General features: G+C 36.0%; 1 protein-coding gene across 1 annotated transcript in view; it reads left to right on the top strand.

Moving 5' to 3' along the window:
* MPP7 (MAGUK p55 scaffold protein 7) overlaps positions 1-16,145 on the top strand; it is a 249,090-nt gene that overhangs the window by 220,238 nt on the left and 12,707 nt on the right. Inside the window, exon 13 of the mRNA XM_049777483.1 lies at positions 14,388-14,468. Coding sequence (XP_049633440.1) covers positions 14,388-14,468 — 81 coding nt within the window. The remainder of the gene's footprint in view (positions 1-14,387; positions 14,469-16,145) is intronic.

The following is a 16,145-nucleotide window of genomic DNA, read 5'->3' as shown; positions in this document are numbered from 1 at the left end:
TCACTGGGGCTTCATAATCCCTGTCTCTTTCCAGCTCCATCTCTGAGTAGCATTTCTTGGTCCCCATTGCATCTTCTGCTCCTCAAGTGAGATCAATACACTATGATAGAAATACAAAAGCTACACGTCTGTTTCCCTTTACATCTAGATGATTTTCTCAACAGCCACAGAGATAGTGCAATTTTGTCACTTTTGGTGTTCTGTGGGGAATTTCACTGAAATCAAAAGCAAAGTAAAATGTCTTTTCTTTTTTTCTTCTTTCCTGTAGTATTAACAATGAAAGCCCTTTCCTCAGGAATAAGGCTAACTGTGAAGGTGAACTGGGCTCTAGGGTAGAATGGAAGCAAAACATAAAAATAGTTGATGGTTAGGGAAAGAAATTGCCTCCCTTGAAGTAATCACAAGTTCTGTTAGTTCTTTCTCCTGGTGTTGTCCCTGCGCCATGCTCCCCATGGAAAAACAGCAGTGCAAAAAGAAAAACTCTTTATGGTTTGTTTGTTCTAGTGACAGGACTCCTGCCTCTTGTCCATGCTGTTTAGCTTGTAAGCCTTTACTTGATCTCCCTAAGTCCTAGCCCAGCTGTGCGCCATGAACAAAGGTGCAACTATAGAAAGTAATGGTACCTGATGGAATTGGACTAAGAAGTTGCTAGCTGGCCCTGGCCTTTGAGGCAGCCTTTGAATCCACCTTCTGAAGAATAGGACTGACATGTATTTAATGTGGTGTAAAGATGAGCAATGACAGATCAGAAATGGTCCGTAAGTCACAGTCACTCCTCTGTGAGACCTGCATTAGAACAGCTTCACAAAGTTTCTTCAATGTCTTTGTTCATTGTTCTTTCTTTAATAACACATTCAACCTTAAAAAAAAAAAAAGCTTAACTGTGCTTTAGTGAGCTCTTCTACCCCAGAAGAGGAGGCATAGTGTTGGGGCTAAACAGTCCTCTGACCACTTGTGATGTACCTCTACCCCATTATCAGGCAGACCTTTCATGGGCATTTGGCCTCTGTGTTAATGTTCAGTGACTTTCTGACACTCAGCAAGAGAAAGAAATTTCTTTTTTGTATGATTCCATTTATGTGATGTCCTAACTAAGGCAAAATGTAAAGGATAGAAAACTACTCTGGGCCCAAGATACATACAGTTTAGTGTTATCTGCCTTACATTTTGTGACTCCTTGGGCTGCAATAAATACGTTTTAAAAATTCTATTATTTGGGGCCTGCGAGGTGGCGCTAGAGGTAAGGTGTCTGCCTTGCAAGCGATAGCCAAGGAAGGGACCACAGTTCGATCCCCCCAGCGTCCCATATGGTCCCCCAAAGCCAGGGGCGATTTATGAGCGTGTAGCCAGGAGTAACCCCCGAGCGTCAAACAGGTGTGGCCCCAAAAAAAATTTCTATTATTTGACAGAGCTAAGGACAGAATAAAAAACAACTGGAAAAGGTATGGGGGAGAAATATTGGGGTGGAGATTCCTCTGTGTCTAGAATGTGGTGGCAGTTACACAATGTATTTATAGAAATCATAGAATTCTCTAAGGTCCATTGTAGAGTGTGCAAATTGTTGATTTGAAAACATAAAAATGTGTGATAAATTTTAGAGGATCACCCTTAGTTTAGAAGTTTTTTTTTATTTAATTTCCAAATATTTGGTTTTTTTCCAGATATCTTTCAGTTGATTGCTTGTTCTGTTTCATTATAGTCAATGAGCAGGTACATGTTTTGATTTCAGTTTTTAAAATTTGTCATTTGGGGGCTGGGAGATAGTATCTCAGGTGTAACACTTGCCTTGTACACAGCCAACCCAGGTTAGATCCCCGGCACATTTTAAGATCTTCCGAGTCCCTTAGGAGTGATCAAATACACGGTCAGTAATGTTGCTTGAGTTCTTCTATATTCTTACTAATTTTCTACCTGTTGTGGGAATCCTCTTTGACTTGTCTTTTCACATTATCTTTTGCTTTATATATGCAAAGAAATTATGCTAAAAGGTAGATACACACTGAGGATATTAATATTTCTTCATGAATTAATAATTGTATTCTGCTGTGTCCTTTTTTACAACTAGTAATATCAGTACTGCAAAGTCTACTTTATGTGATATAGATACTCAAGCTATGATTTGTTCTTTGCCATGTGTTTTTTTTAACCCATCTAAAATCACATGTCATTTTTTTAAACCATCTAAGTAGGTTACTGATAAAATAAGACTGATTTTTTTTTAAGTTTTGAGGCCACTCCTGTTGGTTCTAAAAGCTTACTCTTGAATCTCTCCTCAGTGATCTCTCTTGGTGTGACTTGAGGAACAAAATGGGGTACCACAGATAGAACCCAAATCAGCTGTATGCAGGATAATACACCTTATCAGCTGTACTTCAAGCCCCTATGTGTTTTTTTTCTTTTAATTTTTTTAAAATTTTATTTATTTTTATTGATTGATTGATTGATTGATTGGTTTCTGGGCCACACCTAGCAGTGCTTAGGGGTTACTCCTGGCATTGCACTAAGAAATTGCTCCTGGCAGACTCGGGGGACCATATGGGATTTTGGCAATCCAACCAGGTCCCTCCTGGGTTGTTTACATGCAAAAGACAAATGCCCTACCACTGTGTTATCTCCCCAGTCCTGTGTTTCTTTCTTTCTTTTTCTTTTTTTTTTTTTTAACATTTTGGTATTGTTCTCTAGTTATTCAGTCTAGTATTGGTCTTTAATGGGTATGTTAAAATCATTTGTATTTAATAGAACTATTGATATGGTTGAATTTAAATCTATTTGTTTTCTTCCTTTTTGATATTTTGCTATTTTGTTTCTTTTAATCATGCCTTCTTTTTATCAACTTGAATATTATTAGATTTTGATTTATCTGGTAACTTTGTCTCTGTGTATAATTTTTCTCAAGTTTTTTTATCTTTGAAATTTTAGTATATTGTGCTGTTACCTATATTGACCTTGTTGGGTTTTTTGAGCATCTAAAATTGGTATATCTGTAAGTTTTCACTGCATTTTCAAAAACAATTGTCTATTTTCTATTTTATATGTTTCATATGAATTTCTCTGCCCTCTACTTTAGAGACTTTACACATGTTAGACCCTTTTATATCACAAGTTTCTGGGGCTCTGATTTTTTTTCCCAGAACATTTTCTGCTTTTCAAATTTGGTCTTTTCTATTGGCCTGTGTTCAAATCTAACTCTTTCTTGGTTTTTGTTTTGGTATTTTGTCAACTAAGCAAACTTTTTCATTCAGATGTTAGATTTTTGTCAGTTGTGAAATTACCGATTTTTTTTCAGTTTCTATTTATGCTAGGTCCTTTCAATTTTTACGTTCATTTCATGAGTTCCTTACTTCATAGGACAAAGTTAAGGTGGCTATTTTAGGAACTGAAGAGATAGTACCTCAGGTAAAGTACTTGCTTTAAATGCCACTGACCTGGGTTCAATCTTTGGCATCCCATATGGTCTCCCAAGTCCATAAGGAGTAATCTCGGAGTGCAAAGGAAGCGCTAAGCCCAGAGCACCATTAGATGTGTCCCTACCCCCAAAGAAAAAAGCTATTTTTTCCCCTGTATGAGTTTAGTATTAGAGCTGTTTTTGTTCTATAATTTAGATGTTTTGAGAACTATGTGGTATATAGATTGTGGATTTTATTATATTTATTTGGGAAATGTGAAATATGTTAGCAAACTCTCAACTTGGTTAGACTCGCTCCGTGTTCTGGTTTGAGTTCTAGCTCTGGATTGATTCAAGCATGTGACCCTTGGGCTAGTCAGAACTTTATTTAGTGAGTTAGCCTGAGTTCTGCCTGCTCTTCTTTGTTTTTCAGAATTCTCCAATTGTTGTTTTTGATACACTGCCCAGAAGTTTTCATTGTGATCCTCTGCTTTTCCTAGATGTTTTCAAACAGACCCAACTTCATTTTGTTTTGTTTTGTTTGGGTCATAATCCAAATGTGTCTACTCCTGATTCTGTGCTCAGGGATCATTCCTGGCAGTGCTCAAAGACCAAACTCTAGTTGACTTCATGCAAAGCAAGTGTGTTACCCCCTATACTATCTCTCTAGACCCCAACTCAGTTTTTAAAATAAAATTTATTTATTTTATGAGTCCTAACTTTTCTTAACTCTGTTCCCTGGAGTGTTAGAAGACTTTGGTTGTGTGACCTAGCCATCAAGGGCAGGCTCTGTGCCTTTTATTTCTGTTCTGTTTCTCTTCTTCTTACTGCTCAGTGTTCTGACAGCCTGAACAGAAATAGTCTTAGTACTCAGAGAGCAGACTTTGCCCTTGAACCTCCAACCCCTGCTTCTTGGTTTCTCACATTTTCACAGGCAATTGAGGCACTCGGGAATCATAGTACTATTATTCAGATTTAGCTTGCAGGGAGTCAGAGAGTTCAGCATTTCTTCCATAATCTCAGATGTTACTGACCCAACCTCTTTGGGGCTGCAATTTGCTTCTTGCCTGTTGCTGCTGGCTTTAGAACATATGTCATGAGGGCCAAGTTTACATGGCTACTAGGAAGAAACCATGGTCTCCCTTTATTGGTTTCATTTGCCATTTTCTTCTTTGCTGGTTGTGAACTGGCTGTTATTTTCATGTTTCCCACTTTTTATAGCATCATCTTTTGCTTTTTCTCTTTTTATATGTGTTATTTTGGTGGTCTTAAAACTTTTGGTCTTGGTCTTAATCGGTTTCTCCGGGTTTGTTGGTTGGTATTTTAGGTTTGGTTTGTCTCATCAATTAAGTTTTTATTAAGTCTTTATTCTGAAATTCCTGTAGGAAAACTTTAGACAATAAAAATTTTGGGTTTTCATTTTTAGCACTTTTTGATGTAATTTTTACCATCATTCTGATCATTTTTAATAATGCAGAACTCTTTAAAATAAATTTTAATTGAATCCTTGTGAGATACAGTCACAAAGTCGTTCATGACTGAGTTTTAGTTATATAATATCCAACATCCATTTCTTCACTAGTGCACATTTTCCACCACCAATGTCCCCAATTTGCTTCTCATCCTCCTCACTGCCTTCTACCCATTATCATGGCAAACACCCTCTTTGTCTCTTCTCTTTTTCCCTATTAAACACTATGGTTAATAACGTAGAACTTTTTAGAAGTTTTTAACAATTATACTGCAACAGATCAGATTTAATGGAGAATATTAATCTTAGGATTCTTATCATATTACATATTGAACCCAAGTGAATAGTAAACCCTTGACTCTGAAAAATAGAAAAGAAAAATCATAAGGTGTTAAACTAGAAGCCAGAAATGTGTCTAAGGGTAGATCACATATTTGCATGTAGTCATACCCTCAGTTCCTTCCTGGTACTGCATTAACAAGAGCAAAACCTTCACTTCAAACTGCATAGAAACAGACCACCTCTTCAGAGGGTCCCAGATTTACTTGGCCTATTTCCTCCATCTTTCTTAAGTTCACGGGAAATAATACCCCCAGCTGCTCTCAAGACTACTACTGACTTAGACAGCACCTCCCCCCAAACCCCTGTACTATAGGAAAGATTTGTAAACCTGTAAAAAGTCAAGAATGCCTGTATACATATGAAGACAAGACATTGAATTGTTGTCACTGACTTGGTGTTGAGTTGTATATTCCACCCCCACTGTGGCCTTCCATGGAGCTGGTAGTATTTGGGATGGCTGTCAAGTCATTCTTTATGATTGGCTTTCTGTAAAGACCACAGCTCAGAAAGCTTTTCTGAGGGGGCTAAAGTGATAGCACAGTGTGTAGATCTTTTATCTTGTACCTGGTCAATCTGGATTCAATCTCCAGTATCCCATATGATCTCCTGAACAATCCAAAGTAATTTCCTGAATACAGAGCCAGGACTAACTGCCTGAGCACTGCCAGGAGTGACCCAAAAATAGAAAAAAAAGAAAAAAACAACTTTCTCTGTGTGTGACTCTTTGGATCCATTGTCTGACAAAATCCAATCTAACATATTCTGTGAGGCAGAATATTCCAGATAATAAAAACGGGGGGGGGGGGGCAAGATGCCCTGAATTCTGATCCTCTCCAAACACTTCCTAATTACACTCACAATTTCAGATTCTTTCTGGGCTGCTTTCTTCCGAAACATGACAGTAATAATGCTTGCTTGGTTTGTTTGAGGGTTAAAGGAGGTGGGACTTGTAAATACCCCAATTCCTAGCACCTACTAAGGGTTTGTAGAGCCAGAACAATAGCACACTGGGTAGGACACTTGCCTTGCATGTAGCCAACCTGGTTTCAATTCCTGGCATTGCACATATGGTCCCCTGAGCCTGCCAAAAGTGATTTCTGAGTGCAGAGCCAGTAGTAATCCCTGAGCATGAGAAGTGTGGCCTGAAAATAAACATACAAAAGTAATGCTTTGTACATTGATTCAAAATGCTAACAGGATCCTCATAAAGTATGTTGTTACTACATAAAGCTGCTTCAGCTGATTCCCGAATATCAGTGGTCAAATAACAATAAATTAGCTTAGCAGTTTATCCTCTAACATTACAAGCTATCAAACAATGGACTTAGATTTTAGAAATTCTGGATTATTGTTCTGATTATCAAATTCATATACTTAGGAAACAATGTTTTGGTTCCTTAAACACACAGCGAGTGGAAGAACCAAAGCATGCTAGTCGTACTCATACTATGTACTACTTTCTAGACATTTCAGTGCCACTGGGAATAATGGTATTTGCCATGGAAAATGTTAGATGAATATTAAGGAGGCAAATGCATTTTTTCTGTATAATTTTAGCATATGTTGCATTGTTTTTGTTCATGGGCTCATCTTTTAAGAAATTAAAATAGATCAGGTTAATACAGTGAAAAAAAATAGACAATAGGGGACTTGGGGGCTTGATGAGATGCTGTTCCAAAGACACAGTTGAGCCAATGAAACGTTTCAGTAACAGTTTCTGTTATATTCCCTCTTTCAGTGAAAATTCTTTTCCCAAAAGTAATAGCAAATTAGCTCTTAGGCCCGTAAGTGGTGTGTGCTTTTCTGTATTTTATCTTCAGTGAAACGTGATTTTTTAAAAAGGAAAGTAATAAAGTCCAATAATGTATGTATGATTTTATGAGGAGGAAAACGGTTACAGGGAAAAAGCTTTGGTGGTTTATTTTTTAAAGCTACTAAAGAAAATATCTTTCATAATGTGACACTAGAAGAGCAAAATTTTATTTTATGGATAGTCAGACAGCTTGACTTGTTTTGTCTGGTTATGGGACTGAGGAGGACACTAATAATAAATCTATATAGCATGAATGTCATGCACTTTTCTGCCCTCCTTTGTGTTAAATTGCATATACTGCGTAAAGTCTGTTTTGTAGAGGTACTTTGAACAAATAGACATGCCATAAAACTACGGCACACCAAAAACTCTCAGAGCGAAGTGAGAAGCCACAGAACTAAATATAAATGTTAATGTATTTATCAGGATGCTTGTAACTTTTGTGAAATTTCCATTCAAGGCTTGTAGGAATTAGTCTGTAATGAAGGGTTATTTTTTGACAACTATAAATCCCAAGGCCATAATTGAATTTATGAGCATGTGATGAATTTAAAATCATAATTCTTCTATGTGATCTTTATTAGAATCACAGTTCTTATACTCTTGGTCTGTTGTGACTGTTTTATACTGAGTTAATCTCTGGGGGGGAAAATCACAGCCCTATTTATTCAATTGACTTATGGAATATTGTCAGCACCTGGCATTGTTCTACCCATGTTTATCTATCACTGAACATGCATTCTTGACTTTGTGATTAGAAGAAATAGACAAATTGCATATTCATAATGATGATAATTAGACCGATTTGAGTAGTAATGAAAGCTATGAAAGAAAGCAATCAGGAGTTGGTGATTTTTTTTAATAAAAAATTTTAGGGGTATCCACATTTATGAATACTTGCTCTCAATACACTATTAGGAAGGGCACTCCAAGCAATGCTTGGGGGAATCCATGAAGTGTCAGGGATTGAATGGATTGATGGAGCCTGGAGCTCCATCATTCAAATAATGTGCTTCTACCCTCCTAGTTATCTCCTGGGCCTAGTTTAGACCCTGAATTAGGAAGTGCTAGTCCCACAGTAAAGGATGTACTTTGAAGGGAAGTTGCTCCTCTTCTACATAGCTAAGGGAGACTTGGGGGTGAATTTTTTTCTTTTAATTTTAATGTATTCTTGTCATGGCCCTGAGATAGAGATGACAGTCTCTGTAGTCACTAAGTATGATGTAAATAATTGCTTTGACAAAAAATTTAAAACAAAACACAAAAACCTTTCGGCAAGCTCCGTTTCATTTTTTTCCCTGATATAATTGTACAATAGACCTATTATTATTTATTACTATAAATAATTATTTTTTATTGTAATGTTGTATTCTTGTATTTATTATGAAATAATAAACATTAAGTATATATTATTGCATTATTTAGTAACATTAATGGTATAATTGCTAACATTATTATTTATTATTATTAATTATTTTCCTACCATTATGAAAACAAACCAGGAAGGAAAATCTGAACCTCTACTGGGGCATATTCTAAGCTACTGGATTGCTGAAATTCTTGATGTCATTGATTCCTCGAGAACTTTAAATGTAGTTTTATAAATAGATTTGTCACTTTCCACACAAAAACACAGTCACCCACTGTGATCATTATGAGATTAATATAATAGCATGGTTGCTTTTATCTTATGCTTAGCAACAAACATAGTAGTGGTACAAAATGATCTGTAGACTTTTTATAACATGTATCTGATCCAAAAGATACCTAGAGATTTCATTTGATTTTCTTGCAATAAATCAAATAAGTGAGTATGTTTTTTCAGGTAACAAAAGCAGTTCAAATATTTATTGCAGGCTGCAGTAATTCTGATATTTTTTTTCTCTGGCTAGAGTAACAAGTCTGGCCAATACCATAAAAATGTCTGGGGGAAAATGTGGAACAATTTTCATGTTAGGCAATGAAGGGACATTAGAGGTAAACACACAGTAAAAGCTAGCTTTCCACATAATACGCCATTTTTATATTTGTGCCAAGGTGTACAAAGATCAACAGCAAAAGTGAACAGTACTTGGTCACTGCAATAGATTTCCATCCAGCATATTTTTAATATCAGATGAAAATATGAACAAAATAGATTTTTATCTTGAAAGTTTTATGACTGATATAAGATTACTGTTTTAAAAAAATACTTGGCTAATCTCCATTTACTTTGATCTCCTCTGAGAAGTTTCTTCCTAACATATTATTATCTCTGTAATGTTGTTCTTTCAGTTAAGTTGACATTCTCCTGCATTGACATGATTAAATTTAATGTGAAACTCCGTCATCCTTAAGAATCTAAGACTAAATTATATGTTGTCCTGTGCAAACAAAAGTTGTCTTTATAGATCATTAGTTATTTAAAACATACACATTTTTTGCACATAAAATTCTGATTTTCACAGACCATATTGTAGCCCTATTAAATAATTATTCAAGATCTTCATTAACACCAATACACTAGATGGTTAAATCTTCAGAAGACTTAACCATAGAGGTATTTTTGTAGTAATGCTATAAGCATAGTTATGTTGCCTCATTCATTTGAGTATGCACCATTGAGTGTGGAGTAAAACTAATTTGCCTTGATTTTTTAAAATTGTATATGGCTGTTTCAGATTCACAAAGTGGGTCTTTGGGCAGCCATGTCTATAAAATGAAAAACTTTTATGCATCATCTATGAATTAATTTTGAAAATACATTGTCCCAGTAACCTTATAAGTAAGTTTTCTACATACGAACATTTGTTACAAATTAACCCTTCCACTTATTTGCGGAATGAAGAGAAAATCTGAAAATAGAACAGTGAAAATACTCAACCTCTCATCATTACATGAATAAGAACTTAGTATTGTCAACAGACTTAGGGGTCATTTGAGGGAAAGTGTCTAAATTCTATGTAAATGAAGACTGGGGATTTTTATATAGTTTTGTATTCCTGTTTTTGTTTTTGCTTTTTGGGGAGAGTTGGTGGCCATTCTTGGCTATATTTAGGGATCACTCCTGGCAGGAATTGAGACACAGTATATGGTTTGGGGGATCAAATCTGAATTGGCTGCATATGAAATAAGTGCCTTACCTGCTGAACTATCTCTCTGGCCTTAGATGCTTTTAAAAAAAAGTCTTTAAGATGGGGTGAGAGTGATACTACAGCAGGTAGGGCATTTGGTCCAGTGCTCAGCGGTAGGGCCTTGCACATGACTGACCTAGGACAGGATAGACGGCGGTTTGATCCCCCTAGCGTCCCATATGGTCCCCGAGCCAGGAACAATTTCTGAGCACATAGCCAGGAGTAACCCCTGAGTGTCATAGGGTGTGGCCCACAAAGCAAAACACAAACACACAAACAAAACAAAGTTATCTTGCAATCAACTAACTTGCACCGTTTTTCTAAAAGGTAAAGTTTAAATAGAAACTCTACTAGCATTCTATTGTCTAGACGAATTGAATTTCTTAAGATGAAATGAGTAAATCTTTATATAAAACCTCACAACTGGGGCCAGAGAGATAGCACAGTGGTAGGGCGTTTGCCTTGCACACAGCCAATCCAAGACAGAGTGTGGTTCGAATCCCAGCATCCCATATGGTCCCCTGAGCCAGCCAGGAGCAATTTCTTAGCACAGAGTTAGGAGTAACCCCTGAGAGCCGCCGGGTCTGATCCAAAAACCAAAAGACCTCACAAACACATTTGCCTGATTTCAGGAGTTACTAATTAAATGCACAAAAGTAAAAAGATGTCTAAACACTAGTGGTAGGAATGCTCCTGATTTATTGTCACTATATACCTTAAATATTACTGTGAAAGATTCGTAATTCACTTTGGTCACAATAAAAGTTATTTAAAAAATACAACGTAGGGTATATATTCCGTAGTCTATATTTATAGTTCATGTTTCATAGTCCAGAGCAGGGGTACTCAAACTTTTTAAACAGGGGGCCAGTTCACTGTCCTTCAGACTGTTGGAGGGCCAGATTATAGTAAAAACAAAAATTATGAACAAATTTCTATGCACACTGCATATATCTTATTTAGAAGTGAAGAAACAAAATGGGAATAAATACAATATGTGGCCTGTGGGCCGTAGTTTGAGGACCATTGGTCCAGAGTCTGGACACATGAAACCATGAAGATATTGAGCCACTTATATGTGTGTGTGTATGTGTGTGTAAAATTTTAATTATAATTTAGGCACAGAAGATTAACAATAGTAACTAAAATAAAACAAGACAAAATACTGTAATTTAAGCTAAATATTTTTTTACAATAAAATATATTAAGAATGTGGGTTTTTTACAATAAAAAACTAAAAATATATCTAATTATACAATTGATATGTTATTCAAAGCCTAGAAGTAATTAGTTTAATATAGGGAACTTTGGTTTTTCCAGTATCTGCATACAAAGCATTACTTAAATGTTTATAAATATTTAGCAAAGGGAAATTTTTTATTTTTCTGGTTTTGAACAGAATAATTCTTTTAACATATCAACTTTAATTCACTGCCTGAATTTCAAATCAGTATACTCCAAAATGGTGGGGTGGGGGCTTGCACTTAGGTCACCATTGCATTTGATTTTTTCTTAATTTTCAAATCTAGACTTCTAACAGACATGACCACTATATGTAGCATGCCCTGGTGTGTATGACATCTTCATGAAATCTAGTTTGAACTTTCTGAAGTATTCTTAGAATGCATTTTCAGATCACCAGATTTGACATCTGCCACTTCTAGTCCTCCTAATCCAGGGGTCTCAAACTCGTGGCCTGTGGGCCGTTTGCGGCCCTCCGTACATTTTGTGGCCCTGCCCTAGAGGAATATTTTTTTGTTTTGTTTTGTTTTAGTTGTTTGTGTCACACCCTCCAATGTGTGTGACTTTGCACTGACTACTGACTTTGCACTCAAGGATCACCCTAACTTTGCCTCCTGTGGCCCCAGGTAAATTGAGTTTGAGACCCCTGTCCTAACTAAACAATAGAAGGCTGAAGAATTTGTAAAGCTCTAGATAATAACTATGAATAAAAGCATAGCATTCACTTGCTTGCCTGGATGCAATTTTATGGCTGGATATTCTTTTGATAAGAGACAGGTAGAAGAAAAATACAGACTTTGGACTACAGGTTATCTATTTTCCATATGTATGACTGTAGAAAATTATGTAACCTTTCCTATTATGATTTTCTTTTTTGTAAAACTAGATACCTTTCAAATAGGAATGCTTTGAGGGTCAGTAATGGTGTATGTAACCCGTGTACACATAGCCATGTGTACCTCATTGTGACATTGCCATTATTCATTTGTCTGTGACTTAAACATAGTTATTTCTATTATCTTTTATACTGAGCATAAACAAGTCCAACTCTACATATTATTACTCCAAACAGAATTCTATAAAGCAACTTATTTATGCATTACTCAGTGTAGTCAAAGTTTCCATATTAAAGGGAAAACAGACATGCCCCATTGCAGAGGCAGATGAGTGGATCTCAATTTGCATCCCTGTTGACTATGAAAATAGCTTATCTATTCTAAGTATATACATCAGCCAGTCAAATAAATATGGAAACATATACCTAACCACTAAAAATAGATACAGGATAAAGTATTGGATTAAGTTATGATCCTACAGCCCAGATCCAAAAAGGGACTTTGGGTCAGAGCAATAGTACATCAGGAAACTCTTGTCTGGCATGCAGCCAACCTGAGTTCAATCCCTGGCATCTGATATGGTTTCCCAAGGACTGCCAGAAGTAACTGCTGAGCATTGCCAGGTGTGGCCTAAAAACAAAATAAAAGAAAAATGAGGAGAAGCTGGAATTTCTTCACTGTGGATGGTAAAATAGATCAAAGGGAAATAGCAAAGTGCTGTTTGTGAATTTTTGCTTGCAATTTTCTTAAGAATAAAGTTGCATACTTATTGTAATGCTCTAAAAAGATAGGTCCACCCTAAAAGATTGCCTCAAATAATTGAATCTATGGAGAAATTTTCAAATATATCATTTGCTTCTGGATACCTGTAGTGCCCTCACTAGCAAGTGTTTGACTATATACAGAAAGACTACAGCTAAGTAAGTGCAGGGGCTGGAACCATAGTAAAGTTAGGGCACTTTCCTTATATGCAACTGACCTAGGTTCGATCCCTGGCATTTCAGATGGCCTTCTGAGTATGCCAGGAGTGATTCCTGAGTGAAGGGTCAGGAAAAACATTCATATATAGCTGGCTATGATACCCCCCCAAATACCTAAAATAAATAAAACTAAATGCAGTTTATCAAAGGATTTCTTTTATAGCTTCTTTTCTCCTATGAATTCAAACATGTCTAATTTTTCCCTCTAGTAGAGAAATAAATCATAGTGGTTTTGTTGTGTGGGTAGTGCTTAGAAATTTTAAAAGGAGAAAGAAACATGAGACCCATACAACAAAGTGGATCACACTCTAGGAGATGCTTGATTCACAGAGGAGAAATGAGAGTGACAGGTGTACATCAGGCTGGTGGGGGCAGCTGTGGTCACTCCTTAGAGACTGTAGGGCTGGGGGGAAAGTTTGTCTTAAGGTGGGAAAGAACAGTCCTTTTTAGGTTCTCTTTGGAAAGAGCTAAAAGCAAGAAGTGACAATTTAGGTAGAGGTGTTGACCCAGGAGGAAGCTACTTAGACTGACTTCTAAAAGAAGATCAAAGATTTGAAGATCTTAAAAAAAGGATATGAATTATTTTTAAAATTATCATTATGGAGACTTTTAAATTGTGCTTTTTAGCGTTTTTGTTTCTCGTGCACCTCTTTTCTAAGTTATTTGCTGTTGTCCCCAGATATTCTTGAGTGTCTTTCATTGAAAACATTTGAGATAAATTTAAATATTTAACAAATAAGATGGGAATTTGACATTTAAAAACTGGAAAAGCAACAAAAGAACTAGTTTTTTTTTTTCTTAACAATGCCAGATGAAGAGTTACAACTTTTCCTTGTCAAGTGGTCTCAATCTTCTGAGTTCATATCAATGATAGAAATGTTAGTAGGGTGGGACTGAAGAGATAGCACAGTGGTGGGGGTGTATATATTGCATGTGGCTGACCCAGGAGGGACCTGGTTCGATTCCTAGCGTTCCATATGGACTCCCAGCCTGCCAGAGGTGATTTCTGAGTACAAAGCCAGGAATAATCCCTGAGTGCTGCTGGGTATGGCTCCAAAACCAATAAATAAATAAATAAATAAATAAATAAATAAATAAATAAATAAATAAATAAATAAATAAATAAATAAATAAATAAATAAATAAATAAAATGTTAGTGGGGTGTTTTGTTCAGTAATGAATTTTATGACCCTTTTTTTTTCAGGTCCTGTGGGAGTAGGTTTGAACGAGCTGAAACGAAAGCTGCTGATCAGTGATACACAGCACTATGGTGTGACGGTGCCCCGTAAGTTCTGTGCTTTTTCTCTTTATTTGGGGACCACATCTGGCTATCTCGGAGCTTATTCCTGACTTTGCACTGCTGAAGGTGCTTGGGGACCATATGGTTGCCGGAACATAAAACCAGTTCTATGTGAAACAAGTGCCCTATCCACTGTACTATCTCTCTGGCCCTAAGTTCAGTGTTTGCTGATGCCACCTCCTCTGTACTGCTGACTTTCCCACATTTCCAGAGCATGCATGATACAAAATGTTCACTTAGAATAAGCTAAGCACTCCTGGTCATCACAACATCCTGTAGCATATATAGAAATATTATCTATACTGAATGGATACATAGAATGAGGCACAAAAGTTAATAGATTTTTTAAATCAATATAATATGATCATCAGCAGGACCTTAGTTAATCACAACTTCCCTGCACTCTCCTTTTGATGGTGAATTTTAATGTACCAAGTAGCATCAAATTATTTACAGATTTTCTTATAAATAAAAGTAGTTCATTTCCTACACGAAGTGCTAATGTTCTCTAGAGTTTTCTTTGTGCTGGCTTTAAGATGAGAAGGAGCAAACCACAAAGAACTAAAGGAGGCAACTTTGAGTATAAACCTTCCTAATTACTTTTTATGTGTAGTAGTAATTGGCAGATAGTGTGAAATGGGTGTTTCACAGCCATATAATCTGAGTGTGGTAGGCTTCCTTTCAGTATACAGAATTAGACCTATTTTTATAAAAGTGGTTTTCACAGGCATTCTTACAAATGAAATGCGAGCTGGAAGCATTTTGATTTCCAGACTAAATGCCTTTTGACTACTTAATATGTTGATATTAGAAAGCTGTCTAAAAGACTAAATTGAAATTTTGGCTATTTCGAGTGGTTTTAGGACTTGTTACAAAAACAGTTTGTATATTGCCCTTAGCCATGTTCTCTAGTTTTTGGAAGAGTTTGACTTTATTTTAAAATTATAGTTTTCTATTACTTCAAGCTACTCCTTGTTACTACATTTTTCCAGATGATTGATTGTAATCATTTTTAGCCATAGATTACAGGGTTCCTGGCTTCCACCAACAGAGATGAAAGTAAAGAAAAAAAATCTGGAAATGTGAAATTAAATAGTTTTTTTTTTCTTTTTAAATTTTTTTTTACATCTGAATTGCAATATACAGGTACAGAAAAAATGTTAAACTTAACAATAAGCAATTCAGAAGAAATATGAAAGATGGGAAAACAAAGTACAAGGGGAAAATTTAATGTCCTACTATATATTCATCTTTGTTTTCTTAATTTGTTTCAACTTCCCAATACTAAGATAAAAGTTACAGCCAGATCACAGAGGAGGAAATAGAATGGGAAGGGTATTTTGACTTAGAGTTTCATGTTAAATAGTTGGATTTAAAACCAGACTTTATGATGCCATTTTTCATTCTTCATCATTAATAACACTACACAGTTATGTGAAACATAACCTACCTTTTTTATAGTTTCATTACTACTCCAGGGCCAACAGTACTCTGACCTCTGACCTCAGTTTTATCAACTAATCTCCAAAGTTAAAGAAATAGTTTCTTCAAAGGTTCTGGGATGGGGCCTCTTTAAACAAATTCCTAAAATAGTATTTTCACACTGGCATTCACATTTTGTTGTTTGTTTTGGACTGCACCAAGCAGTGCTCAGGGGTATCT

This window comes from Suncus etruscus, chromosome 7 (genome assembly GCF_024139225.1).
Source record: "Suncus etruscus isolate mSunEtr1 chromosome 7, mSunEtr1.pri.cur, whole genome shotgun sequence".
Taxonomy (NCBI): domain Eukaryota; kingdom Metazoa; phylum Chordata; class Mammalia; order Eulipotyphla; family Soricidae; genus Suncus; species Suncus etruscus.
The sequence above is the reverse complement of the archived record's forward strand: the minus strand, read 5'-3'. Positions and strand labels throughout refer to the sequence as shown.